The following is an 11,787-nucleotide window of genomic DNA, read 5'->3' as shown; positions in this document are numbered from 1 at the left end:
ACATCCTTTTTTTTTTGACATCCTTTAAATGTCACCAAGCCAATTCAGAAAATGTTTTTAAAACCAAGCAATCTGAAGCCCCTCCCTCCCCCCGATCCTAATTCTACCGTTAAGTCTTATTCCTACCAAACTATGTGAATCATTTCTGTGGATTACATAAGACTAGTTACATTTCGTGTCTTTCAGAAAAAGGTGAGGAATTCAACATAAATGCTGTGCTGAAACAGAGAGAGACAAAAATAAAATGCTAACATCCAAGTGCAAACAGCATATATCTTTTATTAAGATGACGTTATTCTTGAAATTGCAACAAATACCAACTCAGGGTCATCAGGCCTTGGAAAAGAGACATTTCCATAAAGAATCTCCATAGCCTCTTCCTCTGTCAACAGGATATGTCTTACTGCTGCACAGAACTCAGTGCTTAGAGGTTAGAGTCAATGTAGAGGATACTCGGAAGATTTGGGGAAGCATGTTACTCAGTTGGTAAAACATTTCCTCAGAAATTGTCTGGGGGGAGGAGGGGAAAAAGAAAAAAATAAAGAGATAGACCAGTAAGCTTTGGCTTTTTGCTGTAGTTTGGAAGAACTAAATCTCTTTAAACTTTGTTTTTTAACATTTAAAAGAGTGTTGCAGTTTTTCAGAAGGCCAAGAAAATTGTTTTCAAAATGTATATGATAATTCTATTTAATTCAATCAAAAGAAAAAGATTGACCTAAAAATCATGTCTGTATATTTACGGGATATATCTGTTTCCAGTACATTTCTTGTTCTAATAATCGATTAGTTCTGCCCAGCAGAATCATTACAGTGCTGTTCATTATCTACAGGACTTCTGCTGTCTGAATTCCAGCATCAGATTCAGCTTCAGTTCATTTATTCTTGGCTTCCTCCTAGCTCAGCAGTTTACTACTTTGTCATCAAGTATTTGCTATTTCTTTCATAACACAATTCTGATTTTTTACAGAGCTTCTAGCACCACTTTTTAGAATAAAAACAAACCAAAAAAATAACAGCACAAAAAACACCTCAGTATTGGTCACGTTTGCAAAATTTCCTGTTTCTGTAAATCAGTTAGAACTCCAAATTAAATCATTTCAGAATCTTTATTACAATTAACTTAAAACATCTAGAGTAATTAATGATTTTGTGGAAGCATGACTGAACTCAGTGCACTGCAATTTTCCAAGATGCTCAACAGTATGACTAACAAAAACCAAACATTATATAATGCAAGGTTAGTCCCAACTACTCAGAGAAAATAAGAGAAAAAAAAGTATCTTCTTCTAAGGTTATGTATTAACCATTCATAAAGGTGAACTTCCCAGTTTGCATTTTCAGCATCCTCAGAAGATACTACAGGATACCCAAAAATATAAAATCCTTTTATTTCTGTTTTGTAAGCAAGGGATGAAACCAACAGCAATTAGGTTTAAGCTCAAACTGAAAAACAGGGCACATCAAAGAAATCAAATCTAGATCTGTTGACATTTAACTTTTTGTTCCCAGTCTCCCAGTTTAGATACAAACTTGATTTAACCTACCTGCGGTACCAAGAATTGTACAGTCCGAGAAATTCCTCCATCCCATGAAGCCATTTCCATCATGAAACCTAAAAACCAGCATTCATATTATATTCATTACCTATGTAAACTTCCCCCTCAATCACACTATTATCAAGCAATGAGGAAGTTTTCACATACAATTAGGATTTTAACTGCCTTAACTAGGAATATCGTTAGTCACATTTAAATCAGACTTGGCTGATCAACTGACTGAAATCTGATTCAACTGGAAAATCTAATGAGGAATTACTGAGAAAACTGGAATACCCTTAAACAGCAAAATAACCAGGTCTATGGTACAGCAGAGTACTAGCCAGCAGAAGTGAGAGGTTTCTCCAAATATGATTATTAGGAGTTTTTTCAATAGCTTGCTTTCATTGAGAAGCAGCTTTTTTCTTTAGCTCTGATGTGATCACATCCAGATGAATGAGTGCAAGACAATATCCAGTTGCCAAAAGGGTTTTGGCCATCTGGCAGGAACAGAAACTACTTGGACTTACTTACATACAAAATGCTTAATTCTCATTACTCAACTTATCATTTGGCATTTTTATGCTAGCATTTCCTAACTATAACCAATGAACTACAAGGTCCACCAAAACACATTAGTGACAAATAAAGATGCTTGGAAAAATACTTGTATAATGGAAATGGTTACATGGATGATATTTTATTGTGAATCACTAAAGTTCACAACAGCAAGAGGTTCCTTAAGTAGGTGGTAGAAAGAACATAACTACTGGCATTTTAAATACTCTAAATGACTGTTTCGAGCGTTTAAGTGCAGGACACAAGAATGCAGTAAGCAGTAACACAAATGGGAAATATAGGAAATGACAGTCAAATCACGATGACTTTCAAGCAAAAAGGTGAATTAGCATATAAACTAGTCTTGAAAAAGTATAGGGAATTGTCACTGAGGAAATTAAAATACAACAGACACTGGAAAGTATACTGTAGAGAACCACCTGCTCCTGCCCTCCTTCAGAGATTGCTCAGAAGCAGTAAGGGCTTTTTCTTTCACTGTCTTTGTAACAGTTGTGAAGATATTTTCAAAACATTTTGTTTCCATTCTAAGTGTGAGATTATTTCCTGATGCTTAAAAGAGTCCCACAACAATAGTTAATAATTTTAAAGAGAAAGTATAAGTGTTTTAACAAGTAGTAAGTTACTAAAATGACTTTTTTGGGGGAAAATGTATAGCTTGAGCTAAGACTGGATGTCATCAAAGGCAACACTGGAAATGAGCCAAAGCATTTACTAACATACCTTTAACACACTTGAACACAAGCTCTGCTCTCTTTAAGCACCATGGAATGGTCATTTCCTAAAAATAAATGAATAAATGAAAAAGGTCCAATGCCCATGGATCTACCATCAAGAGCAAGAGGAAAATTATTAAAAATAATAAGTTATTACCATAAAACCATATTTTCCCTCCAGGTATCCAAGCAGCATTACAGGCCATGATGAGGGATTCAGTTTTCTAAAGTACTCTAGACAGGTGGTGTGTGTATATGTGTATGTATATATATACATAAACACACATGACCCATATATACATATATATAATATATATATATATGACCATACAAGCACAGCCACTGCTTATTGGTATGAGAGCCTAGTGTCTGAACAGCCTATATATTTTTAAGCTGAGATCTTGAAAAACAAAAAAACACACACCACCATACTGTTGATAATAATCCTATTAATGTCACTGGAAAATGGGTCTTCTTAATTCCTCTGTGGAACTTCAAAAAAATGTACAATATCCAATTGTAACTATCAGATTTGTGCTTCAGTTAGCCGAAGAGAGGCTCCTGACCACGTCTTAACAGCAGTAGCTGATGATTACCAGCTATTTTTGATGATTCTGGTTTAGGCTTAGTGGCATACCCATATACCTTCAGTAAAATATTATCTCTAATACTGAAATTGGTAGAAATAATTATATCCTAAAGGTGCATTTTTATTAAGAGCTAAAACAAACAAAATCCATCTTCATCTGATGGATGGGTTTCAGATATAATCAGACAGCAAATTCTTACCTGAAGTTAAACACCAAGATGGGATATGAAAACCACCTGTGTAAGCTACCTTACTATATGACAAACAGGCCCTGGTCTAAAGAATTTAAGTAACAGTTCAAATGCATTAGTACATCAAGCATTCTTCAGCTGTAAACTATAAAATGAATTATATTAAGATGAACATTCCTACTTAGAGGCAGAAGGACTGTCACTGTAAACACTTCTCAGGAAGAAAATAATACTTATTGGTTCTGATGTGCTCTCCAACATCAAAAAGTGCACTTTCTAGTATGAACACAGGAATATACACATGGAATCAAATTTATCATTCCATGTACATTTAAAAACGTATGCTTTACATAATTTTCTATTCAGTAAAGCCAGCATTTATTTTGCAATGTCAAACAGTGTGCAAGCTGTCATTTTCAAAGAGCTTCAGGATTAAAAAAGATTATTTGAAAAGCAAGGTTGTCCAAGAATGCTGACTGACAATGTTGAATCAATATATTGAATGTCTCTGCACTAAACAACTACTAAAAGCTACATTTTTTTCTTAGGTGGGAGCATCTCCCTATATTCTCCCATACCTGAAATAGTAACAGCCTCATAGTAACATAAAAACAGCCTAAGTTAGAATAACTTTACAGAACATTTTTTTCATGAGGTGAATTGTTGCATCAATAGATGCTGCTTTTAGACTATACAACATGTGAATCAGAAACAACAATATTGGACAATTTTTTTTTTCTTTTCTAACCTTTCTGGAAGAAATAGCTGGTCTTTCTTATAATTTATCTGCCCACATTTGCATTCTGTCATAAGCAATGTAGGAGTTTATTGCTACTTTTGATCACTGTTTTGGCCTAGGTTAAAAACAAATACCTAAAAAGAAAGGTCCTGTTGCTCTGAGGGTAACTTATGAGTACATTATATAATCAATAAAAGAAACTAGCCTTAAAAGGACTGATTCAAACAGCAGGATATGACTCTACTCCTCAGACTATTTCAGAGAAACATAGATGTCAAATCTTGTGGTCACTCAGGGAAATAACAGGTTGAATCTACAATGTCAGTGCATGCAAGCCACAAGAACAGAGAATGACGCAGTAGTGATTTGATTTTAATTCATCTTTAAAAACTTAAGTTCTCATGATCTTGACATGTTGTCAGGACTTCCCTGTATGTAAATTAAGTAACAGCTGTGGAAATGAATAATCAGGTAAGTGCTAATTCAAAACACAGCACAGGAGGCAGGAAAAAAACAAACACCCCATCACATATGGTAAGTTTTCATTAACAGCATTCTAGCAAGTAAAAAAAGTGTCTGGGACTTTTGGTTTCATTCACTACAGAGAGCACACACCATTCCTTTTCAGGGTGAAAAGATCTGTTGTTAGATTAACATTCCTTTAGCTGATAAAAATAAAAAAGGCCAACTTCACTGATTAGAAAGATATGCTGCAAATCTTTTCATCACTGAAATTTGTGACAGACTCACTGCATGGAGTTGCTGCTTTTTTAAATCTAGAAGAGCATCCTTAAGTCTCTGCAGAACCGTGTCATAACCAGGTAATAAAAACACTAAGTCCATACACTTCTTATGGGACAAAGATTTCAAACCAAATTTCAATGGTTAATTTCAGTAAGGTAAGAATTAGTAAGGTGTTTATTCAAAGTATACCTATGCAAACACTAAACACTGTATGGAGCATTGCATGTTTCATGGTACGAAACGGTAAGAGAAAAACTGAAGGTTAATACACTCTTTGATAATTTGTCTATATGTATAAATGATGTTCACAAATATTTGCTGCACACCTTATACTCCCTTAATAGCAACTTTTTTCAAACATTTTTTTCTTAACTTATCATCACATAGACAGCTGCCTGACAGCCCTCAAGAGGTCTGTTGTCTTCCATGTTGCTATATGGATGGCAGCATACGACACCCCTTATGTTGAAACTACCAAGGAAGTGTGCCAACTCCAGCATTTTTAATGATTCCATGTAGTCATTTCATTCCCCAGTTCAGTTTATATTAGATTCAGTGCAACGATCAGACATTAGGACCTCAGTTGTCCTAAATTTGAACTTGTCTATTTTTGTCTTTCTCAAATATCAAACACAGTTTCCTTCTTTTACTGAACTTAATGATCAGAACAGGAAAAAAAAACCCCACAAAACTGTTATTGTTGTTGTTGAAGTCACAAGAAAAACTAAGGAAAACAGAAGCCCTTAATTTTTTCTTGGGGGGGAAGGGGGTAAGAAAGAGTAGCTTAATATGAAGGCTAAATAATAACAAAGTGTAAGGGCTTCACTGAGACTGATACAATCATTTTTGTGGGGTTATAAACACTACTCTTCCATCCATAAAAGAAAACCTTTGGGAAATACACAAAGCAAACTCATGATGAATGCTTGCCACAGTGAAGCATGCAAACATCTCTGCAGCTGTGCTCCTGGTTAACCACTTTACAAAAATGTTTTTTATGTAGGTGGTAAATGCAGATTCAAAACTGGAGCTGCTGAAGGCACCAAGTTCAGGTTAACCTTCGGAAATCTGTTGTTATTCGCTCTTCCCTCAACAACAAGTTACAGACTTGTGTGTTTCAAATGAGGTCAGCCAGCTGCAAAACACTGTAATAAGCGATGCTGCTAATGCAATTCACGCAGTTCAGTTTTGGCTCAACCTATGCTTATCATACAGGTCACTTTCAGCTTACTCCACAGATACTTAAAAAGCTTAATATAAAAGATAAATCATTTTACCAGGACTTTTAATAATCCAGCATCAGACAAGTAGATGATTCTTCAGTTTCACACATTTGAGCAACGACACCTTCTTAAAAGCATGGTGAACACCTGGTCTTGTGCTCTATTTGTATTTTAAACATGTTAGCTTTAGCTTTCATTGTATGTACGTATTTCGAAGGGGAAAAAAAAAAGGTTAATGTAGTCACTTGGCAACTTGATTAAGAGAAGAGCTCTACAAATTTCTGAAACACAGGAATTGGGTCCCATTAACAACTCAGGTTGCTGTCTTGCAAGTTGACTACTTGCATTTGCATCCAAAAAAAGGTGTTAATATCAAAGATGCAAAAATATATTTCTGAAATAAAGTCTATTACTAAAAGTTCACATTTTGAGGCACATTCTTTAGAATCTTAATTACTGGATATTTTTAACATTGCTTGAACTTTATAGACCCCAATCTTGCAAATGGGATCCAATTCTACATGGTGTTCAGATAAAATTATGTTAAAAAAAATCAGTTATTCCACCTATTAAAAGCAATCCAAGGATGAGCTTTTTTTTTGCTATGAGTCACGCACTTTCAAAGTAGAGGCAGTCTTGAAATTGGTAAGTGAAAAAACAATTTTTTTTAAAGAAAAACAACAACATAACAGATTGCAAGTAAACGTATGCAAAGACATAATTAATAGCAGCTTTATCTTATTCTCCTAATTTCTTTTAGTTTGTAAATTTGTCACCTAAGGAAGTGTGGCAAGTGGCTGTACTTTCTGTCTGCTGGTTCTCTCCCCACTTCCATTTTCTTCCCTGCCAGTATCTTTTGAAGCTGATCTGACAGAGGAAAGATTGTAAATGGTATTAAATTATAAGTTTACTATGCACTGTGAAAAAAATACAGTTGAATAGGAGAAAAGTTCTACACACTAGTGTCCCATTGAAGAAAAAAATACAGAAGTTCTGCACAACAAGCACACTTATGTCACCAAAGTATGTGACATATATCACTTGAGTCTCAGCAGTATGCTGCTTCTTGTCCAGCTGGTACGTGGGGGGCTCAGGGGCAGAAATTAAACATGCAAATACTTAGGGCATGAAGAAGGAGACCATTCAGAGCAAAGGTGAAATTTGGTTACTGCTGCACAGGGCTGAGGTGATAAAGAATGGTGTTTAGGGGTACAGAATTCAAATTTTCTAAGAAACCAGGCTTTTCTAGCACTGCTGCTCATAAAAAGTTAGGTTTAATTTTTTCTAGCTAGAAGCAATTAAAATTTGGATCTGCTATTACTATTATATCAGCATCTTACAAACTATAGTTTCTAAGCAAGAACTACTGCCACAAAACATCTTTTTAACTTCTAAATAGGTAGTCCTATCACCTCTTTCATTAATACCTCTGTAACTGTGCCCTGAGCTGGATCAAGGAGAGATGGAAATAAAAATGAAGAGGTTCAGCTGACTGAAATGCTTTTAACTGGTTCAGTTCCTTAACTCAGGTCACTATATAGATATCAATGCCAGCACAATGATGTGGCAGGAGCATATGACTGTGATAAATTGCTCCATTTGTCTTAAACAAGAAATAGACATATCCTTTCGAGAAAAAAAAATTAAAAATCGCTGCACCTTAGAAGCTAAGAAGAAAACAAAGCTTGAAATTTACTTACTTCTGACATATCATGTACCAACAGGAGAGGAATGCTAATGGTAGTAATGTCATGTGTGCAGCAAACTTTGAGAATGTTTCTGAGTCCCATGATCGCAGGATCCCGAGCAGTTATGTTTCCAGATCTTACGTTATCATCCACACAAAGGTGAAACGCAACATGAATTTCAGAAAGATTTGAATGGCGTGTTATGTAGAATTCCCCTACAGAATTACATAAACCAAAAAGGCAAGGTATCACAGTAGTGACCTACACTGAAACACAATTGTTATGCAATGTAAGAATAGGGTCAGTAAGTTAAGACAAAAGGCAATACAAGTAGACAACAGATCAGAACACGTACATAAGGAGATACATAAAAGTTAGAAACTAACTGATCTAAAATCTCTTGGAGTATGATTGTTTTACATTCGCCCTACACTCACTTCCCTGCTTTGATGAGTTTCACAAGCATCAGGGACACCTGGTGTAATAAGATGTAACAGTGCCAGAACAAGCGGATACGATCTATATATAGCATGAAACAAAAAAACAAACACAGAGGAGGTGTAATACTCAAAATATATAATGTAAGCACTGAATTGCAGACAGATGTGGGAGGCGGAAACACCAAAAATGGATGCATTAAAATAAAGGATGCGAAAAGTCTGTGGAAAAGGATAGTGGGTTATACAATAACAGATACGTTCTAGAAGACAAAGGTATAAATGACCTTTAGAATTTAAAACAATTCAGAGCAATGGGAAGATGAGTTACAAAGCTGCTTTCAAGAAGATGTCTTGTCAGAGAGATTTTTAGGCTTAGTTTTCATTTATCAAAGATAAAGAAGCAGCAAATGGGCAGTGAAATGCAGGTCTCTCCATCTTATCTTTCTGCTGGAGAGCAAAACATCTATACTGGAGTCAACAGAAAAGCAGGTATACAATACCACTACTGTTCCAGTCAATAGATAAGCATCTTCCTTCAAACCTATTTTCACTGGCAATTCCAGTTAAGATACTGCCTTTGCACTGGAATATCTGAAGAATGGGTACGTACTCCTTCCTGACGATGGCTAAGGTAATCCCCAGCAACGTCCATCTAATAGTAATGATACACGTGCCACTGCAGAAAGATTTTACTGGGATTTATCTATTAAGGATCCAAGTGGATTTATAATTCACTTACATGACCAAGATCTAAGACAACCATGAAAGCAATTTTAAGAAGCTCTCCTATTACCCGTGGGTTGTATGGATTTATCTCCTTCCCCTGTGCCTCCAACTGTGCATTCATCTTCAAACTCCACAGCAGCTTTCCTTACTAAAAATCACAGTACATACTAAGGATATTCCCTCTTTTAGAGGAATGCGTTCTTACATTCTCAAAGTTAAAATACATTCTAAAATGCTTTACTAGATCAGAACAGTGACATATATAGTTATTTTCACGAAGTTATTTGCTATTATTTATGTTTTATTTTTTTTCCCAGGATCCTCAGAGATCTTTTTATCTCCCCTCAAATTCTGAAGAGAAATTTTAGGCATAGAGAAGTGATTTGCCCCAAAGTCATATGATGCGTTGGCAAAGCTGGGAATAGAAACCAGATGTCCTGACACCCAGTTCTCTGCCTTAGCCACAGGAACATCCTTCTCCTCTGATTGAGGTCAACTTAGGTTTAGTTTATAATTTATGTTCTGAATTTAGAGCTAAAAATGTGCATCTATAAAACAAAATTTGTTCTAAGAAGAGGGGGCAAACCTCTTCAATGGAACTCACCTGGTAAAATATTTGACTGGTTTCGTTCAATATTCTTGGATTTATCTTCAGTTCCACTTTCTTTATTTCCTGTATATAAACAAATACCACAGATATTAAACATAACATGTATTAATCATGCTTTGTCATATAAAATGTACTGAGATGATATCTAGCTTGAATTTTCACCATAAAGTTAGAAAAATTTGGGGGTTGGACAAGAATTACTTCTGCCAACTTCAATAAATGCTGAACTGATTATCAAATTATAAATGAACTTATCAAATTATATGCTTTCTTTTTTAATCATCCTATGATACCTCTTTATTCAGACAAATGGAAACACAATGTTCTCAAACGGAATGCTAAAGTTTCTGAATTACCCTCACAGCTACACAGTACCTTGCTATTGCTTTTTTAATAATGCATATATTTAAAACAAGTTTGTTCCTAGTATTGCAAGGAAAATTTTAACAGAAATTTACATAAATCACCAATATAAAAACAGCTTTCAGTATTCTCCTTAAGACTACAGCAATATGCAGATTCCTAAGAAAACTTGTTTCGCTATGTACTCTTATGAATCTATTCATGTTACTGACGTATTTAAACCACACAAGTAGTTCTCTGCAAGAAAAACAAAGCTTCATGATGTACAAGTACTGCCTTGACACCATGTGGTCAGAAAATTTCTATGCCATTTGTAAAAATAACTGCAAAGTAAACCATTCACAAGGATTTGGTCAGTACTAAAGAGTATACACATTTAGTCAATTTATTACTCCATTTTTAGTACTCATTTATATGGAGGGGAATAAGTCGTAACACATCTGCAATTTTTAAAGCTTTGTATTTATATAGAAAAATGAAAGTCAAGTCAGATAAGTCTATGTTGTCTCCAGCAGTTTAAGCTGCAGAGGAAAGTATAATTGCCCTACATATTTCCCATGCTGCTCAAGTGTGATCAGAACTTAAGGACTTTTTTTTTTCCTCTAAAGGTATGTCAATTATAAAATCAAAGACATCATGTGGACATGCTGTCTGTGAACACAAGATTTCATGCAGACCTCTCTGAGTTAACTGACAAACCAGAACATCACATTTTATAGATTTGTAGATATGAAGAAGAGGGAAATCAAGTTGCCCATAACCATAAACATTCTACTGACCACTATGCTATTTCAAGGAAAGTAATTTTGGTTGTCACTGACCATGATGTCTTTTCGACTTACTGCTACGCTGTGCTCTGGCCTTAAGTACAACCTTCTGGACAATTTCAAGTTGTTCTTGAATTCCAGGAAAATGAAAATCCGTGCATTCTTGGCAAACAGTTGCAAAATCTAGGAAAAAAATAAAGATTTAAATCCACGTCATAAGGATGTGCTAGTAACATTACATAATGCTGTTATACAGTTCAAGCAAAGACAGATACAACAGCAAAACAAAAACAAAACAAACAAAAAAAGCCCTGCTGCATTTCACTTTAAGTCCTAAAAAAAGTATTACAGCAGAAACAAAGTGTTTTTTTTAAATAAATGAATTCTTTGGAAAAAAAAAACAGCTTGAAACAGTGTTGTTATTCTTCAGACAAAATCATCCATACAAAAAATAAACCTGAAGATAACAGCAAGAATCACAGAATTCTAGGTGGTGGAAGAGACCTCAAGAGATCATGGGGTCCACCCCATCTTCCAAAGCAGATAAAACATACATGCATTAATGTTACCATCCTTTAAAGTGTTGATGCCTTATTAATAAGGGTCCTTCAATCTGTGATGCTTTATTGAAACATATATAGTAGATATTTCCGATAGCAGCTATGGCACCCCAGTTTGTTTTGCAAAACAAGAGCTATTAAATTCATAAACAGCATATCTGGAAAGTTGGCATTACAGTTCTTTCCTCTTAGTTCTCAATACAGAGATCTGAAAGTTAAAGAAAAGTGCCATCGGCTGAAAAGAGCTGTAAGTTTCTTTTCCTGATAAGTAATGTCAGACTTGGAAAAATTAAATTAATAATTAGGATCATAACATACTG

General features: G+C 35.0%; 1 protein-coding gene across 10 annotated transcripts in view; it reads right to left on the bottom strand.

The window, feature by feature from the left end:
* Window positions 1–259: 259 nt before the first annotated feature.
* Window positions 260–11,787, bottom strand: part of FERRY3 (FERRY endosomal RAB5 effector complex subunit 3) — a 23,992-nt gene continuing 12,464 nt past the window's right edge. For 6 of the 10 annotated variants that reach the window (XM_080570816.1, XM_080570813.1, XM_080570814.1 and 3 more), the window contains 6 exons: window positions 10,962–11,090; window positions 9,772–9,840; window positions 8,014–8,216; window positions 2,835–2,892; window positions 1,545–1,612; window positions 260–510 (listed from right to left, as the gene is read on the bottom strand). In XM_080570816.1, the coding sequence (XP_080426942.1) occupies window positions 418–510; window positions 1,545–1,612; window positions 2,835–2,892; window positions 8,014–8,216; window positions 9,772–9,840; window positions 10,962–11,090 (620 nt within the window). In that variant the 3' untranslated portion in view covers window positions 260–417. Of the gene's footprint in view, window positions 511–1,544; window positions 1,613–2,834; window positions 2,893–7,089; window positions 7,181–8,013; window positions 8,217–9,771; window positions 9,841–10,961; window positions 11,091–11,787 lie in introns of all 10 variants that reach the window. The other 4 variants (XM_080570820.1, XM_080570815.1, XM_080570821.1 and 1 more) reach the window with 2 other exon arrangements.

This window comes from Anser brachyrhynchus (genome assembly GCF_964034855.1).
Source record: "Anser brachyrhynchus genome assembly, chromosome: 1".
Lineage (NCBI taxonomy): Eukaryota > Metazoa > Chordata > Aves > Anseriformes > Anatidae > Anser > Anser brachyrhynchus.
The sequence above is the reverse complement of the archived record's forward strand: the minus strand, read 5'-3'. Positions and strand labels throughout refer to the sequence as shown.